Source organism: Sodiomyces alkalinus (genome assembly GCF_003711515.1).
Source record: "Sodiomyces alkalinus F11 unplaced genomic scaffold SODALscaffold_4, whole genome shotgun sequence".
NCBI classification, from domain to species: domain Eukaryota; kingdom Fungi; phylum Ascomycota; class Sordariomycetes; order Glomerellales; family Plectosphaerellaceae; genus Sodiomyces; species Sodiomyces alkalinus.
In genome coordinates this window covers 1,744,272-1,762,554 of record NW_021167082.1, presented here as the reverse complement: position 1 = coordinate 1,762,554, position 18,283 = coordinate 1,744,272, and the positions used below count along the sequence as shown (strand labels likewise).

The 18,283-nt window shown below is 53.1% G+C and overlaps 4 protein-coding genes across 4 annotated transcripts in view; 3 read left to right on the top strand and 1 right to left on the bottom strand.

Annotated features, from left to right (window-relative positions):
* The window catches only part of SODALDRAFT_323766 (hypothetical protein), a gene marked incomplete at both ends in the record, with an annotated part of 4,618 nt that extends 1,694 nt beyond the window's left edge, over nt 1–2,924 (bottom strand). The window contains 7 exons of the mRNA XM_028609833.1: nt 31–429; nt 506–888; nt 1,000–1,164; nt 1,507–1,519; nt 1,558–1,576; nt 1,791–2,757; nt 2,834–2,924. Coding sequence (XP_028467179.1) covers nt 31–429; nt 506–888; nt 1,000–1,164; nt 1,507–1,519; nt 1,558–1,576; nt 1,791–2,757; nt 2,834–2,924 — 2,037 coding nt within the window. The remainder of the gene's footprint in view (nt 1–30; nt 430–505; nt 889–999; nt 1,165–1,506; nt 1,520–1,557; nt 1,577–1,790; nt 2,758–2,833) is intronic.
* Nucleotides 2,925–3,879: 955 nt separating this feature from the next.
* SODALDRAFT_323765 (hypothetical protein) lies at nt 3,880–4,673 on the top strand (the record flags this gene model as incomplete). The annotated part of the gene is made up of 2 exons (XM_028609832.1): nt 3,880–3,967; nt 4,036–4,673. The coding sequence occupies 2 exons, from the start codon at nt 3,880–3,882 to the stop codon at nt 4,671–4,673; spliced, it is 726 nt and encodes a 241-aa protein (XP_028467178.1).
* Nucleotides 4,674–7,684: 3,011 nt separating this feature from the next.
* SODALDRAFT_275970 (hsp90-like protein) lies at nt 7,685–13,847 on the top strand (the record flags this gene model as incomplete). Its single annotated transcript, XM_028607997.1, has 2 exons — nt 7,685–13,549; nt 13,629–13,847. 2 exons carry the CDS (start codon nt 7,685–7,687, stop codon nt 13,845–13,847), a joined length of 6,084 nt encoding a protein of 2,027 aa, XP_028467177.1.
* A 1,814-nt stretch (nt 13,848–15,661) lies between these two features.
* On the top strand, nt 15,662–18,090 carry SODALDRAFT_310786 (phosphoglycerate mutase-like protein). Its single transcript, XM_028609149.1, has 3 exons — nt 15,662–16,059; nt 16,148–16,603; nt 16,690–18,090. Exons 1-3 carry the CDS (start codon nt 16,005–16,007, stop codon nt 17,739–17,741), a joined length of 1,563 nt encoding a protein of 520 aa, XP_028467176.1. The 5' UTR covers nt 15,662–16,004; the 3' UTR covers nt 17,742–18,090.
* Nucleotides 18,091–18,283: the final 193 nt, after the last annotated feature.

The following is an 18,283-nucleotide window of genomic DNA, read 5'->3' as shown; positions in this document are numbered from 1 at the left end:
CACCTGCGTCTCGCATTCTACAGAGCTTACCTCTGGTTGGTCGTCCATGCCCACATTACCCAAGTCTACCTCCAGATCGCGAGCACTGTCCATCATCATTCTCCTCCGCATCTCATTCTCTGCCATCTCTTCTTCGAATCGGTCCTGAGACAACCCAGGAGTGTAAAAGTCATCAGTCCCGGCATTCCCAATGTTGTAACCACTGTCGTGTAGATAAAAAGACATTTCGCTGTCCGGTGGCACAAAGTCGAATGCTGTCCTCCCCGTCGTCGTCCTCTGGTCTGCCGAGGCGCCATTGTCGAGAAGCATTTTCGCGATGCCTTTATGTCTGTTTGTCATGGCCCACATCAGGGCCGTCCACTCGTTTCTGTCTTGTCGGTCGACATCGGCTCCGGCGTCGATAAGGGCCTGCACAACACCTTCGTGACCCTGCTCGCTCAGACGTTCAATCATCAGCATGTTATTGCTCGTTGCTTCCATGCCTCTAGGGTCTGAATCCACCTACAAAACAGCTCGCATAGATAAGGGGTGGCGTTCCGTCGTCGTCCGGTGCGTTGATGTCGATCAATGATCTTGCGTCGCCGCCCAGTATTCTTCTGACCCTCGCCACGTCGCCGTTGCTAGCGGCCATATTTAGGGCCTTCTGCAGCAAATCCTTCTTTTCTGCTTCGGATAACTTGTCGTCGGCGAGGATGGCGTTTTCGTCATCGAGAACCGGCCCGACTTGCAGGTGAGCAGCTTGAGCAGCAAGCATTTCCATGAGTCGCGTGTCGCTGGTAGGCGGGCGCTGGGTGACGACATCCTCTTCGAAGGTCGGATCGTCTAATGTCAAGTTGCTGAAACTCAGGGGTTTGGCGGGAATCGGGGAAGTCAGGAACTGGGATTGTCCTGGAAGGCGGGGGCCTGTTTAGTATGCCTATGTCTTCTCTGGGCACATACGGAGAGCTGGAGGGGTCGGGAAGACAAGAAACACAGGGAAACGAAGTGAGAGTGACTAACCCTGCCAGCCATCATACATTTCTGTCTCTGGAACGAAATCGGCGGGCCGTGATCTTCGATCATCTAGTGATTTGGGTAAGTCGGCTGGTAATTGGCGCGGCTTTTGCTGGCCATTATCGCCGTTTGAATTCCCCAGGTCCATGGTGAATGGAGGGGCAACGTGGGCTTTCGGTTGGTGGTACGCATCAGTGGGAGGACATTAAAACGGATGACACAATGGGTATCTCTGGGGGAATTTGAAAAGGAGGAGATAGACGTGCACGACTACTTCGTATGTCGTCAGAAGGTGAGCCGGCCGCCCTCCGGAATGTGCGATTCGATGGATTCTTGTCGTGTGAGCGAGATGTTGCTCGATGCCTAAGCCACTGGCGTCCACCTGGAAGTTTGGGGGATAATGTCGGTAATTGATGTCACTCCTTGGTCTGTGCGTCACTCCTCTGAAACTGACTGTAGGTAATTACAGGTTAGGTACCTAGGTACAGCTCATTACGTACCTACCTACCTTACCTAAGGTATGTACCTAGGTACTTGCGTATAAGATACTTCAGTGGAACCCACATTTCTAACATTGAGTTTCCTAATGAAGTACATAAAAGTAGTCGTCTACGGCGAGTGTTCGTATCAAGGGTGCATTATGGCGCGTAAGGCGTGCACTAACCAGGTGAAAATATCAGGCACGTTGAAAATTCGAATTGCGACTCTCATGGTCTAGGGAGGGTAGGCCTGGCTACTAGGTAGGCAATTGGAAGCGGCGACAAACAACCAGCTGCTCTGCTCCGTCACAACCTCACAACCTCTTCCCAAAGATACGCAGTCTCTTCACCCCGCCGTCCGGAATCATAATGAGCTTGACGTGCGTCACAGCGCTATCTCGCAGCGAGCTCTCGAACTCATGCTCTTGATCAGGCCCACATTTGCTCGGAGGCACAAGTTCCTTCCACCCCTCAGCATCAGGGCCCGGATCCGAGTTCCCTTCCCAGGTGATCGCCTCGACCTTAACCTTCTGAGGGAAGTTACCGCGGAAATGCGCCGTGTCCACGAGCACTTTTTGGATGTAACCCGCGGCTCCCAGTCGGATGATAGTCCAATCCACGTGGCCTGGTGTCCGTGACCGCGCCGTCTCCCACCCATCGCCCATGTCTTTGCCGCGACCCGGCAGCAAAAGGTTGTCTTTGGAGCCGAAATGCTGGTCGCTGCAGGAGATGGCCACGCCGCCGTTCTGGGCGGCTGCTAGGTCGAAGATGGCGTCCTTGTCCTCGGGGAACACGGGAACGGCATGGCCGTAGAGCCGGAATCTAGCAATGCCGCCGTCAGGGTACATGTTAAGACGGACATGGGTGTATTGCTTCTTCGTCGGTTCGTCCAGCTTCCACCCGAACCGCTGTGATGGTCCACATTCCTGGTGGCCCAAGATGGTCTCCCACTTTCCTCGGCCACCCTGCCATGAGACCACCTCATCGTCGTCGAGGCTGAAGCAGCCCTCGACCGAAATAGAAGGCGCGTGGTTTCCGCTGAAGAAGGCGGTGTCGACCTCGACTCCTTCAACGGTGCCAGATGCCACACCGAGGCGAATAATAACCCAGTCGAAGGGCTCCGGGTTATGTCGTCTCGTCTCCCAGCCGTCATACCAGGCGCCAGTATACACCATCTTGCCCGGTTGCCTGATTGGCGGAGTCGGGGTAATGAGATTGGTGGCATCAGCGAACCATTGATCGGACAAGGCGAGGATTTTCCCACCAAGCGCTCCCGAGACAAGATCTGAGAAACGTGGCGTGGGTGCCGCCATTTAGTTATTTATTATCTCGTAACAAGTGCCACCGTATCAGGAACTCACCGATGCAGTTAGAGCGGAATGTCTTGTCTATTTCTTCGGATGCTATCCGAGTGGCCTTGACCGTATCCAGCTGGTATTCTTGGGAAGTCATGGTGAACTGCAATGGCGGATGCCGAGTTGTTGTACTTCGCGGGTTCAAAGCTGGAGTCTCGCCGGGGCGCAGGGAGTTGTCGTTTGAGATAAGGCAGTAAAAACTCGCCTTTCGCGATGAAGGGGGCGGTCCACCGTTTCGAATTGGAAAGTGAAAACGAGGATAGATGAACGGTTTCCCAAGACGTGGGCTCCCAAAGTCAAGACCGAGACTTGCACCGTATTAAACAGTGATAGGGTATGGTAAGCTGGTACGTAAGTGATCATCGGCCACCTCCGATATCCGTCTGAGGTACGAGTACCGTCGACCACCACCAGTTAGAGTGTACGAACGCCTAGCTGCCAAGAAGTGCAATAAAGCGGAAGGTAATAATTACAGAGAGGTCACAGACCACTGAATAACTTCGTGGACAGCGACTCCTCATTTACCCCGCATAGGATACCAAGGTGCCTTTAGGACTCTCGTTATTAGGTACTGAGAACTCACGTACAAAGTAATTGCTTCGGATCTTGTCCATTGTATCGCCAATGTCACAGGCCACGATAAATTCTCCCTGATTATCACGACTTGACTCGCAACTTCTTTCCCAGAAGATACAAGGTGAGGAAACCGATGGATTCATCCTAATTCCCGAGGTTGACTCAGGGAGGTACCTCAGTACCTAAGGTACTGTAAAAGGAAGCACCTCACTCAGCCCCGCCATTACGAAACCTCAGATGAATGATTACAAACCATGGATTGGTCTGTTTTATCGTCAGGCCGACCGTACCGAGTACATATAACTTCTCGTTCGCTTCATGTGCACATAGCTCCTGTTTTTTTGGCTTCTTTCTATCCCTGCTCGTCCGTCCAACGGTTCGACCGAGTAAAAGGACAACAAGGTCATCAAAAACCACATATGGTGCTGTATTCTCCTTCTGCTTAAGGTATCGAGTCCTCTCTTATCTTTCAAATCATGGCCGATGCATCGGTTAGAACCCCACTCTTGGGCCACATCTCCCGACAGCCGATCAGGGACCCGCTGGTCAGGAACCTCTGGAGCGGTAATGATACACCCCCTTTGTGTGCCCCCGTCTCCCACCAGGCGCTCATGAGTTCTTTTTCTCGGTAGATGTTGGGTTGATCGCCCAAATAGGCGTCGCCAGCCTTGTGATAATCGTCTGGGTCTCAGTCTTCCTTCGCCCTCTGATCCTCTTCTCGGGCCATCCGCTCGCGCAGAGCCTGGGCGTGCTGGCTCTGACCCAAGCCATTCTTATTCTCCAACCGACGCACGAGGCTGATCAAAAGCGCGTCGGCCAACGCTCCCACGCCCTATTGAACCTAACTTCCTTCGTCTTCTTCGTCACCGGAGTCAGCATTATCGAGGTCAACAAGTTCAGGAGCAGTGGCCCGCATTGGCACTCCGTTCACGGCGTCCTTGGCATCATCTTGAGCATTTGCCTTCTCTTGCAATATCTTGTCGGTGTTACCATGTGGGCCGTACCGAAACTTTATGGCGGGACCGACAACGCCAGGGCCATCTGGAAGTACCACCGGGCCACAGGTTACATTATCTACTCCGGCTTGCTGGCCACGATCTTCAGTGCGTTGTGGACCGACTACAACAAGAATGTTCTGGGAATCAAGTGGTGGTATATCTTGGTTCCCGTCCTCGCTGCTTTCGTCAGTGTGAATTTTCGGATTAACCTGGCAAAGTTCGGCCTCTCTGGAAACAAGGTCCAGACAAGGCAAGGAGAGCAAGCGGAATAACATAGCCAAGTGAACTCTGTTGGTCAGTCGCACTCGACAGCTGTTCCCCGGTGGGCCATTTTGATGGCAGAGTTTATGGTCATCGAAAGCGCCGGTTGTGGTTCAAGGGGTTGCGAATACCATCAAAAAGGACATAGGTAAAACATAGACGGTCTTGTCGAGAGGAACGGGGGAAAGCCCTAAACCGGCCCCGATACACTTTTACCCTAGTGCACTTCACGTTGAACTGCTCAGCATGGTCATCTTACGTGGGATGAAAGAATACGAACACCAACGTGCTCGGCTTTTACGGGGAGCAGGTACTACGTGACATGATGCTGAGCCAGGATATGGGGCAATATATCAGCTTGGAATAGCCAGAGACTGGATACTCAGGGGGGATGCGGCCGTCTCCTGTGTTTCATCGAGTGTTGATATCTTTTGTGGCTGCTTCGGCGAGAAGAAGAGCCGATCCTGGTCATATGTAATCTTTCACTGCTTTTCATCGGTTGTTACCCTTGAGAATTGATACACGTGTACTACGGCTAGTTGGAATCAGATTTGATGGAGTGAACGAAAAGGGTCAACAGGGCGGTCCTTGTTGCCCAATATCGAGACGCGATGTCTGAATTTAATCGACAAGGCCCTTTGTTAAGATAATGATCTCCGGTGATCTCCGCAGTTCGAGACGAATACGGAAACCAACATGACGACGTTTTTGGCGTGCTTTGTGCTCTAGACCCTCTGTCATCCCCGAGTTCTACACGTGTAGGGCCAGATTGAACAGTGACCTCGGGAGACCCACCAACACGTCATTCCGCAGGAATGCAGAGATTACCTTATTCGTTACAATTTTACGAATAGGTACGCATATTCGTTCATGCTCGGCTTCTCCTTTAGTCCCGCATCAGACTGGTGGACGAGACGGCGGGCGAAGAAGAGAATAGAAGAAGACATGGGCAGTAAGTAAACGGCGACCAGCGAGGCCACCGACAGGTAAGAGGTAATATTAGTTTATTGAGATAACCTAAGGTAAGGTAGTTCAAATACCTACGTACTGTACTTCGTATTCTTCTACCGCTCGAAAAGGAGTGGAAAATACGGATAGGACATGCTCGGATGGACTCGGCTTCCCTTATCGATATAAATACTTGGATTCTTCCTTGTGCGGCGACTAGCAATAGGAGATATTGAGGTGCGATAAAAGCAGCTCGTCGAGATGGCTATGGACTCCTCGTACGGACACGGTGCTGTCGAAGACACTTATGCAAGGAGACGTTCATTGCCGCGCTACCTCCTGTCGGTTGGGCCCAGGTCGACATCGTACGTTGTATCCACGCGGTAACCTAACATTCAGGCCTTTGCGGGAGGCGTCCGTTATGGGCTCCCAGTTGGGATCTCATGGATATAATAGGATACAATGCGTTTCGGGGTAAGAACTCTACTCGGTCTTTCCTCTCGAACTTTATAGCCGTCATTCGGAGGGTTTTTGGAGGGGCGATATGAGCATGGGGATCAATGCAATCAAGATCGAAGATGGGGATTAGTAGGAGGACTTGGCGCGCAACCTTTACACTACCACGTACAGGGTACCTATAAACTGTATGCGTACGTTGTATGTACGAAGTATTGATGGCGGTCTACGGGAGAACCGTTTACGGGGAGCCGGCGTCGAGCTCCTGTGAGTGGCTCAGCCCTCATCTTGTTGGGCTTGTCGCAAGCTTGACTATGCCTGTTCACAGCAGGATTCCGTCCGGTCTTGTCCTGTTACTACCGGCTTGGCACTCTAACGGAATGAATGGGTGGAGAGGATGGGGTCATGCCTTCCCAATTTCTCGTAGACCTTTCTCCAGCTCCGTTTGTGCTACCCATCGCGCATAGCATACAGTACTAATTACCCGGGTGTCGGCCTCCAATTTGGGATTTTTGCATGTAAAGGTAAGGTAGTATCGTACCTACCTGAGAGACAAGAAGAGAAAGAGCAATTGCCACCCTGCGTATTATAATGTACGAAGTATTCGGACGTGTAAGTTGAGTAAGTAAGGTAGGTAGGTACTCCGTATGACATGAGCATTCAAAGGTATTCAATGTATCTACGGAGTACTTTCTTCAGCTGTGTTCCAAAATAAGGCATCTCGCGACTGCGATCCGTATGAGGTACTTTGTAAGAATCTTACTCCGTACCTACCTACCTACCTAAGGCATCCTCAATGTTTCCAGCGGGTGGCACGGTTTCACCTACGTCATAATGTGCAGCGTACTACCCACTCAAGGACTGGACCCACCATACCGATTCTCCACTATCCTCTCTGTACGTCTCCCGCAAAAGCCAGGACAGAACTTTGAACTGTCACGTTTCCGTTTCCCCCGTCTCTAAACCTACCTTACCTACCTGCCTATGCGACCGATCTTCTGCACGCACAGAATGGATACACAGCCTTGAACACAACCACCGGTTTTGATCAATAACCAATTACTAGCCGAAATCACTGACGGCATCGTCTACGGAATACTGCGTGTCAGCCTGCCTCACATTTTTATAGGCGGTTTTTTCTTCTTCTTTTTTTGCCCTCCTGTTTTGACAATATCATCACCTCGACAGCGTTGAGGGCCAATTCAACGTGTCTGTACCCTCCTGGCACCTTCGTGGTTTACAACAACAGATATCTTGATCCCCTCAATATTCTGACTGTCCTTTCCTCAACTGAATAGCACCTAAACCCGCTCCATTTCGGAAGTCCTTTCGTCACACAGCCCATCTGCATGGTCTCTTCAACCCCTCCCTTTGCCGAGGAATGCGAAGCCCGAGTCCACAAGAGGAGAAGAAAGACCTGTCCGCCGCGCGTCGATCTCGCCTCACGACACAAGTGACACCCGATCTCACGACCGCCTTGAATTCCGAATCGAAATCTCCGACCCATCGTCTCAACACCGCCGCTCCGGTAATCGATACTAACTCGGGGTTGCCAAGTCATCACCATGGCCATGCAGTGAATGTTGACGCCACGATCCCCACGAATGCGTCAGCTGCGATGCACAACCGAAGTCATCAAAAGCAGAAGCAGGAGCCGCATCTGGCGGAGCGATCTTCGCCATTTGACAGCCCTACACTGTTAACTATCACGGCTCAGACGCCAGTCACTTTGCCAAAGGCGGCGACTGGTGAGGCCCCGGCGCCGAGCCCCAGTTCTCCATCATCCTCTGGTTTCCAGGTCAGGCAGCAGCCTGATTCACAAGACGTCGCCCTATCGCTGTCGCCAGATGACGTATCGGGTAGGACAAAACGGGAGAACAATGACGGGGGGGGTGAAGAGGTCACCACCGCAGCTGCGAAACCCGCTGCTCTGACGCTCTCCCAGGTCCAATTGAACCAATACCGAGAACGCTTGGCCCAGGAGCTCGAGCGGCGCGACATGGCCACTAGGGGGGCCATAGCTGGCCAGGCCAGCAAGACGCGTGTATCGCCTGTTCAGGAGGAAACCACCACCGACTCATCGCCCACCACCAATTCCTCGGCCACGACAACGTCGTCAAAATCGGGCAACACTATCCGCGGCGCCCAGACCCCTGGGCTTATGGCCACTCCTTCATACCCTTTCCCCCGAATGACCACTCCCGGCCGTGCCCAAGGCTCCACGGCTTATCCTTTCTCCATTGCGTCGCAACCGGGTCCGAGATTCGTGCCGCAAGGTATGTCGTTCGACGCTTTCGCAGTTCATGATAAGGTGGTCTCCAGCTCGTCGACCTCGGCCTCTGCACAAACCTTTGGCCCGTCGGGATTTGCCCCTCAATTTGACCATGGGGACTTCCCCACCCCCAACATCTACAACTTGTCACTTATGCTCGCTGCCGAGCCCGGTCTCGACGCATGGTGGGCTACCGTCGTCCAAATTATGCGCGATGTCTTTAAAGCCGAAAGAGTGACTCTCGCCGTACCGGCGGACACCACTGACGTTGATAACGTGCCTTGGGGACAGAAGGCCACATACAACTCGCATGAGAAAGATGGCCTCAGCCTCGCATACATGGCTCCGGGGAGCAGCGTTTTCCCCAGCAGTACCGACGACATTCCCACCGAAGACGCGTTTACCCACCACGACGACTGGCGATATAAGACGCAGTCACGTCCGGGCTTGCAGGCCCGGCACTCGTTCACGTCTTATGAAGACACTAGAGAGAAGCAGACCCGGCATGGCGAGAAAATATCGACAAATCGAAGGCCGACGCCTCTTTCTCGAAGCAAGAGTTATTTTCCGTCACTACAGACACGATTCGATTTTGGCTCGGAGATTGGCGATCCAACACTGGACCCGGCATCGCTTGCTGAACACGATGACGTCCAAGATGAGCAAGTCCCGAGCTGGGAGGCACCGTTGGCGTCCAATACCGAAGGGGCAGGCAGGGTTCTTCCAGTTCTACAGGCCCTCGACTACGAAGCCGACCCCCTCATCGACCATAGTGGGATTAGAAGAGTATTAGAGCGTGGGAAAGTCGTCGCTTTGACTCGAAGCTATCCTTATCTTCAGAACCAATCATCATCGGAAGCGAAGAACAAGCCCCAACAAGAGTCGAAAGCTGCGGGGGATGGTCTCGAGAATCGCCCACGAAGGGCCCGTGCCGACTCGTCCGCGAAGCTCTCAGCTTTGCTCGGGGGTGCAAATGCCCCTCGCGGCGCACGCGGAACGAAAGATCCAGGAACAGACAAAGGGGCACCTTCTAGCTTGATATCGCGACTGGAAGAGGAACCTGAGCCCTTGATATCACATTACGAAGAATCCGAGCAAGCGCCCCCATCCCCCTGGTCACAGTCTCCAGCTCCCTCGCCAGCTGTGCGGGCGGATCCAAAGGAGAACCCTTTCTTTTCCGATGCTGTGGTCGATGAAGAATCCTTCAATCCAAGCACGGCGCCCCCCGATTACTCGTCTCTCAGCCCACCCGAGGCTATTGGAGTGGACAACTCTTGGACGGTCTTGCACATTCCGCTCCTCCACCCCCTGCTGTCCAAACCAATGCAGCCGTTCAAGCCTGAGACTGAAGCTGAGGTCCTGGAGAGCAAAGCTCACTTCCGGACGCAAAACGAAACCCCAACTCTATGGGGCGCCGCCGGGCATGAACAAGGCCGGCCATCGCCTCAGTATTTACCGCGAAGAGACAAGCCTACCCCTATCGCCGTTATCTCTATCCTGAGCCCTATGATACCGTATCCCTCCACTCTCCGACACACGCTGGAGCATCTTGGCTCACACCTGGCTACGTCTTTCTCGCTCTGCCGCCATTACACGAATCTAGAGACCGAATTGGCGGGGCTTCAACGGAGGCGACCCCATACCGCAGGCTTCGGTGCTATCGCAGCTGATGGACGGCCACTAGTCGATCATGGTTTCGTGACTGGGTTCAATTTTGCCCCCACTGGCGGAGTTGTGTCTCAGCAGTCCATTCCCAGCAGCATTACCAGTCCGAGTGACTATTCAGCGGTCTCCAAGAGCGCCGCGGGTTCGCCGGGGGGGACTCCCGGTTTTGACCAAGCTTCCGTCAGCATGATAATGGAGGGGTTGGCAGGATCGAGTCCAGCACTACTATCGGGGCCGACGGACAACTACTTCAGTACCAAACAAAAACCGAACCTGTCCAGAGCGGATACGTCGTCAGGGACCGGCTCCGGCTCCCAGAGGACGCGGAACACACAGGAATCGTCTCCCGTACACAAGCGCAAAGCACGTTTATCCGGGACCAAGCTCCAGGGACAGAATATATTCCCCACATTCGACAGTGAGGGCCCTGCCGAGAGTTTCTTGGATGACACAGCTACAGCACCGTCTAGAGTCTCGTCCAGGGAAACGAAGGAAGTGGCAGATGAAGGGACGGTCCAGGAAGGCCGGGAGGGGACGGTGGTCTCAGATCCACGCCAAAATCGCCACACTCTCTTGCATTCTTATGGAGCTGACTTTGCCTCGACTTTCCAATCACTACCACCGAGCTCGAGTGTCGTCAGCAGGCCCACCTCATCCACCGCCCCATCTCGATCTGGCTCCTTGTCCATTGGCCCCGCTGCGGATCTGCCGCCTCCGTCCGACCGATTGAAAGGTCTGATTCTTGATTCGCTGCCCGCACACGTGTTCGTTGCCCTCCCGCAGACCGGTGAGGTTGTTTGGGTAAACAGCCGTTACCTCACATACAGGGGCCAGACTGTCGCCGACCTTGCTGCGGATCCATGGGGCAGCATTCACCGAGAAGACAGGGATGAATATCTCAAGGCATGGGGACATTCGCTGCGGACAGGAGAGCAGTTCTCTCGGACGGTTCGCATCAGACGGTTCGACGGCGTGTACCGGTGGTTCTACGCTCGAGCTGTTGCGTCCCGAGACAAGCGAGGCGTGCTCATGCAGTTTCTTGGGTCATATATGGATATTCACGACCAGCACATTGCGGAGCTCAAGGCCGCGCGGCAAGAGGAAATCGAGGCTTCAGAGGCGAAGCATCGTTTGTTAGCGAACCTCATCCCCCAGATCATCTTCACCGCCACGGAGGACGATGGCATCACCTTCGGCAATGATCAATGGCTGTCCTACTCGGGACAGAGTTTCGAGGATTCGCTTGGATTGGGGTTCATGGACTACGTACACCCCGAGGACCTGGCAAAGTGCAAAATCCCGACGGACAGATCGCCTACGCCACTCCACCAAAAGACGGCGCTTGAAAAGAAGTCGGGAGGTGGGGACACACTGCCGCCTAGTTCAATGACGAGCACGCCTCGCCCACGAAGCGACTCTTCCCCCGAGTCCAACATCCGAGGCGTCCATCAGGCTTTGTCCCGAAGCAACAGCTCGAGTAGTAGCTCGGTATACGAAATGCCGAGTGCAGATCTGACGGAGTTGGCGAGAAAGGGCATTGTCAAAGTATCGACAGACAGCAGCGGGAGACTCTCGTACACGACCGAGGTTCGCCTCCGGTCCAAAAGTGGCGAGTACAGGTGGCACTTGGTTCGTTGTGTGGAGATCGAGGCCATCGATTTTGGCAACGGGGCTAGCTCCTTCTTCGGCTCGGCGACGGATATCAACGACCATAAACTTCTCGAGGGTCAACTGAAGGAGGCCATGGAGTCCAAGAGCCGGTTCCTCAGCAACATGTCGCACGAAATTCGGACACCACTTATCGGCATCTCCGGCATGGTTAGCTTCTTGCAAGATAGCGTGCTGAATGAGGAGCAGCGAGACTACACCAACACCATCCAGACAAGTGCAAACAGCCTGCTGATGATCATCAATGACATTTTGGACCTATCCAAGGTGGATGCCGGCATGATGAAGCTCAAGTACGAGTGGTTCCACATGCGTGCACTGATTGAGGACGTCAATGAGCTGGTTTCCACGATGGCCATCGCGAAACATCTCGAACTGAACTACGTTGTCGAACAAGATGTCCCTACCTGGGTCAAGGGCGACAAAGTCAGAATTCGCCAGGTCCTCCTCAACGTGATTGGAAACGCCATCAAATTCACGTCGGAGGGCGAGGTCTTCAGTCGGTGCAGGGTGTTCAGAGACGACACGTCGGTCGATGGCCGAAAGGAGATCATGCTCGAATTCGCCGTCATCGACACTGGCCGGGGTTTCAGCAAGGAAGAGGCTGAACTGATCTTCAAACCTTTCAGCCAGATCGATGGGAGCAGTACCCGGCAACACGGCGGGAGCGGCCTCGGACTTGTCATCTCCAGACAGTTGGTCGAGCTTCACGGAGGCAAGATGGATGGTACAGCAGTTCCTGGCAAAGGCTCTACATTCGCCTTTACGGCACGGTTCGCGCTCCCTACTGTAGACGACCATCCTGAAGTGCCTGTGAGCCCACTCTTGACACCGTCAAGACCGGAATTTTCGGAGGTACCCTTGACCCCGCTCGGGTTCAAACCAGTGGCGGCGCAGCCCCAGCCCCCATCGCGTTTGACGTCAACGCCCGCGAGTTCCGACTTGACAGTCGCGTCTGTGCCTTCGAGCGGCGGGAGCTCTGTACCCTCGATCCACTCTAGCCGGTCACAAATGACGGATGGATCGTCGGTGCCTTCCATGAATGTAGGACTGGCCCGGTTCAGCGAAGCTGCGAGGGCAAGCGGTCAAGACTTGTCACAGATGAAGCTGCAAATTCCGTCTGCCGAGACGTCGGCGGAGTCTATTCCCGCTCCCGGGCACAGCGCGACGACGACGAAACCGCCCAGCCCGCCCGAAAGTTTCCGTCCTCTCGTGTACTCGATCCTTATCATCTGCCCGCAGATGCACAGTCGAGAAGCGACGACTCAGCACATCGAGCATACACTGGCCAAAGACGTGCCGCACCAGATCACTGCTCTGGAATCGGTCGATCAAGCCGACGAGCTGATGCGAGGCGAGGACCCAGTCCATTTCACGCATATCGTGCTGAACCTCCCGACGCCGGAACAGCTGATGTCGATGCTGGGCAAGATCGAGAAGTACATGTCGGTGGAGAGGACGACGATCCTCGTCCTGTCGGACGCGAGCCAGCGTCAAGCAGTGATGAATTTGGCAGCGGAGGCCCAGCAGACGGCGCTTCTCTCGGAAGATACGGTGACATTTATCAGCAAACCCGTCAAACCGTCGCGATTCGCGGTCATCTTTGATCCCGACAAGGTCCGGGACTCGAGCATTGATCGAAACCGGTCTACGGCGCAGCGGGTAGTAGAAAGCCAGAAGGCGAGTTACCAAGAGATTGAGAAACGCATGGGCAACAAGGGATACAAAGTTCTCCTGGTTGAGGACAACCCGGTGAACCAGAAAGTGTTGCGGAAGTACTTGAACAAGATTGGGGTGGCGGTTGAGATTGCAGCAGATGGCACGGAGTGCACTGAGATGGTATTCTCCCGTGATCACGCGTACTACTCGTTGATTCTGGTAAGCTTTTTCTTTCTGTTTTCTTTAACACATCATAAGTAGGGATGAAGAGTAGGCCTGCTAACACAGTGTGTCTCAGTGCGATCTTCATATGCCGCGCAAAGACGGGTACCAGGCATGCCGTGAGGTCCGCCAGTGGGAGAAGAAAAACAAGTTCAAGGAACTGCCCATCATTGCCCTTTCAGCCAATGTCATGTCGGACGTCCAGGAGAAATGCGCGTCGGCTGGGTTCAGCGACTTTGTCACTAAACCCGTTGACTTTATCGATTTGAGCAGGGCCATGGCGAGGTTCTTCTGACAGACGTAGGGTCTCCCGCCGTCAGGGATAGACACACGACGCACAACACACAGCATATAAAGGGACGTGGCTGTTAATATACCCCTGTGCCTTATATTCTTTTTACTCCTCTTTTTTTTCGCCCGCTTATCATTCACACCTCGTTCTTCCCTTGTTTTCCCTTCTATATTTTTCCGACTTGTCAAAATGGTAGTGGCGGACTCTTTTAGACGCGCAAAAATGCATCATGATTTATGCTATCAGCCTTAGCATGTGGGTGGCAGGATACACGCATAGGGTATTTTCAGGAAGGAATCATCGGGAATGGTGGAAAACATTGGTGGGGAAAGGAATAGGGAATATTGCGCATCATGATTGACTGACGTCGTGGCGCTGTTGAGGGGAGACGGGGCGGCCCCTAGGCGGTTACAGGCTGGCTTCATCGTCAAGGACGGCATCGGGTCTGCTTCCCCGTGGAGCATGACAGAGCAAACAAGGGAGGGGAGGGCATAAGGTAATAGAGGCAGAGGGCAAAACTTAGTGTGTTAGAAAGACATGCTGGGCTTTTCCCTCTTGTTTATGACTATGCAGCTTTCATGTCTTATGTCTGTCCGCAGATGTATGTGTGTGATGTGATGAAATGGCGAGAAGGGCCATTTTGTACAAAAAGAAATGAGTTAAGTGTTTGTTGTGGTTTGGCGTTTCAGCACAAGCGCCTGCTTTGTTTGCTTGACCTTGGAGGAGGGAAAGGTAATAAATAGGTCGGCTGACCAAGTAGGCGACGCGACAAAAATGCAGGAGTCGTATCCGCGTCGAACAACGATCACGGTTAGGTACCCATCCTTAGGGTGGTGACACACGCAGGCGTCCAAGCGCGGGTTCAGAACGGCCGAGTCGAATGGCCAAGCTTTTAGTGAAAACCAAAAATGAAGTACCTATATTGAAGTTCTTCACGCAAAGAAGAATAACATCACTTTGCATCCATCCATCTCCATCAGTACTCGGATAGTGGGCGGGTGGGCGGTAAGGAAGGCGGAATGTGACTTTTGCCACCAGTATCTGGCAGTTGTCTGGAATTGATTGGTAAGCAGAACGTCACATCTCGGGACTTGGAAAGATACCCTGACCAATAATTACCTAGGTACCCGCGATTTTCTGCCAGCGGCTACGGTACCATTCTGGCGGGTTATGGCGGGTTACGGAAGACAACGGGGCAAGGCATTGTCTGATGCCGGATGCCGGATTGGAGATAGAGGGGTTGAGGAGGGGCAAAAATACTTTTGGCCCAACCAGACCATCGGTAATTATTATCAACAGTCTCATCAGTTGCTCATGCACATGCATCTTGCCTTGATCGAACCATGAACGATCCACTCGTATTTTTTGTTATTACTTTTGTTATTACTTTTGTTATTACTTTTGTTATTATTTTTGTTATTATTTTTGTTATTATTTTTGTTATTATTTTTGTTATTATTTTTGTTATTATTTTTGTTATTATTTTTGTTATTATTTTTGTTATACTATTATTGTTGTTGTTATTATTACTACTATTCTTTTTGTTTTATTTCTTTTTCCTCTGCGAAGTACTTCTTTTCTCTTTTCTCTTCTCTCTGATCTAACCCTTCTCTCTTAGCCCTCGGCATTAACCCATGTCCTTATGACCCTGGTTGTGGCTGGGCAAAGCGGGTATTGCATGTACACTACATAATAATTACCTACCTAGGTGGGTGTGTCATACCTAGATATTTTTCGCCCACGTATCCGTACTTTAGGTACCTATATGTACGGACGAATACCTCGTGCCACAGACTGCCTGTCAAACCCCGTTTGCGCAAACACTCAGCTCTGACTCTCTACTTCGTACTCCTACCATTGACATCAACGTCCCGTTACCAACCCAACCCAACACAACCATTACAAGAAACCTTCCAGTGATTTTTCCTAGGCTGGACCACATCAGTTCGAGATTCCCCTGTATTTTTTCAACGTTACTTTAACTTCCATCTTCCATCTTTCTCTTCCTGTTTTTAAAACAAGACATTATCTCTATTTCTCCGTTATTAATATACCAAACGGGAAACGGCATTCCCTCCTCCTACTTTCGTCCACTTTTCACTTCCGTGTTCCCGCAGCTCCTCACAACTTTGACCCGACAAGGACCGAAGATTTACAAACATGGGTAAGCCTAGGCTTATCATTCTTGTCAGACACGCCCAGTCCGAGGGCAATAGTAAGTTTCTCTGTCTTCTCCGGCCCGCCTTTACTCCCTCTTCGGTTCGAATGTAAGTCGACTAACGGAACCCTCCCTTGTTCTCCAGAAAACCGTGACATCCACCAGACCATCCCCGACCACCGCGTTAAAATCACACCCGAGGGCTGGGCTCAAGCATACGACGCCGGAAGGCGCCTCCGCAAGCTCCTCCGTGAGGATGACACCCTGCAATTCTTCACCTCTCCGTACCGCCGCACCCGCGAGACCACAGAAGGAATCCTCGCCACCCTGACCTCCGACGACCCAGAACCTTCTCCCTTTAAGCGTGACAATATCAACGTGTACGATGAGCCCCGTCTGCGGGAACAAGACTTTGGGAATTTCCAGCCGTGTAGCGCCGAGATGGAGCGTATGTGGCAGGAGCGTGCCGATTACGGGCACTTCTTCTACCGTATTCCCAACGGCGAGAGTGCCGCCGACGCCTACGACCGAGTTAGTGGCTTCAACGAGAGTCTCTGGAGGCAGTTTGGCGAGGACGATTTTCCCAGTGTTTGCGTCTTGGGTGAGTCTCCTGCCCTCTCCTTTTTGTATTGTTTATTGTTTTTTTTTTTTGTTATTTTGACATTCGCTTACGACCAAGACCTGCAGTTACCCACGGCCTCATGTCTCGCGTGTTCCTGATGAAATGGTACCACTTCACCGTCGAATACTTCGAAGATCTGCGCAACGTTAATCACTGCGAGTTTCTCATCATGCGCAAGGACGACGAGTCTGGCAAGTACACTCTCGAGAACGAGCTCCGGACCTGGTCCCAATTACGTCGCGAGAGGGCTCTCTTGCTGAAGGAAAAGGAGGACGACAAGGCCGTCAAATGCTTCGCCCCACCACGACGATGGGGCGGGTGCCCCGACGGATGCAACCACGAACGTCAGTACAAGCGCCGGGAGGACTTGGAGATTCTCCGCCAGCGAGACGAGATGGCCGCCGAAGCCGTGAACGGGCTGCGCTTGCAGAACACCCAGCCGCAACCGCCGTGCCTCCCCAGCCGCCGGTCAACTGTCAAGCGATTCAAACACGGTTCGTACGACTCGAGCGACTCGGACAATGATGCGGCCCGCAAAATGGGCGCCGCTCCACCCCGGCCGGTGCCGCAGATCGATCTAACCCGCGCCTGCGAGGAAGTCGTCTCGTCGCCCGATGCTACGCCTTCCTTTATCTCCGCCGAGGACCGCCTGCGCGGGCTCCAGTCTCCGCACCTCCACGTGGGCCGTGACGGCGGGGGCACGTACTCAGGCCATGCTTCCCTGTCGAATAGCGACGTGGAGGAACCCAGCGAAGACGACGCTGATGGCTCTGGGCGCGTCAACGGAGGCCGAGGCCAGGACCGCGTCGCGTTGCTGGCGGCGCAGTTGCAGAAGCTACCGACGGCGTCGGCCACTGACGCTACCACGAATGGCGGGTCGGGTCATCTTCCTGGTCAGGGACCCGTAGACGTATCGAGGGAGCGAGGCGTAACGACCAGGGAAGACGATTTCCTGGACAATTATGGTAGGAGACTTGGAGCGAGAGCCAACCGTCTCGGAGATACCCACAGTAGTGATGTGGGCTCCGACGGAGGACGGACCGATGAGGACCATGAGGACGATGAAATGACGCGAACGGAAAAGAGAGAAAAGAGCATTGCCGGCAGCGTATACTAAAATAATAGCCTACGCTGACAGCAAAGCATGTTGTGGATTTGTTATTGTCCAGAGGTAATGGTATGGGCTCTGGAATTGCTGGGATGATTCGAGTCGGCGTGCTGGTTTCTAGCGGAAGAAAGAAATGTTTCGGGCTGATCAGGATTTTGCATGGGTTGCATCAGAGCGCTCGAATCCTTTATCCTCTCGCCATACAAGAAGTATGACTCGGAAGACGGACGGAACAGAATTTATACCCCTCTACAATTGTATCGCTAAGTAGGATGGCGCAAGCACCATACCCTTCCTTCATCGAATTCCGGATTAGGACGAGTGATGAGCTCGGTAACAAATATTAGCAGTGATACACTACCCAAACTCTCCAAGGTCTTTGTGACGGAATAGCAGTGTTGAAAACAATTCAGCTCGGTGTGCCGTGGAGAAAAGGAATCCAGGTCGCCGTTTATGTCGAGTAGGTAGTCGAGAGTAACTAACGAGATGAAGTGGTGCAGTGTTCAAATTGAGTGTGGCTTGATATGCGGATAACTGAAAGACAGTAGCAT

Bases quoted from the DNA above. Each gene is read 5' to 3' on its own strand.
- SODALDRAFT_310786 (XM_028609149.1), top strand. From the start codon at position 16,005: ATGGGTAAGCCTAGGCTTATCATTCTTGTCAGACACGCCCAGTCCGAG. The intron at 16,060-16,147 runs GTAAGTTTCTCT...CTTGTTCTCCAG, and splicing joins CGCCCAGTCCGAGGGCAATA to AAAACCGTGACATCCACCAG. The intron at 16,604-16,689 runs GTGAGTCTCCTG...CAAGACCTGCAG, and splicing joins TCCCAGTGTTTGCGTCTTGG to TTACCCACGGCCTCATGTCT.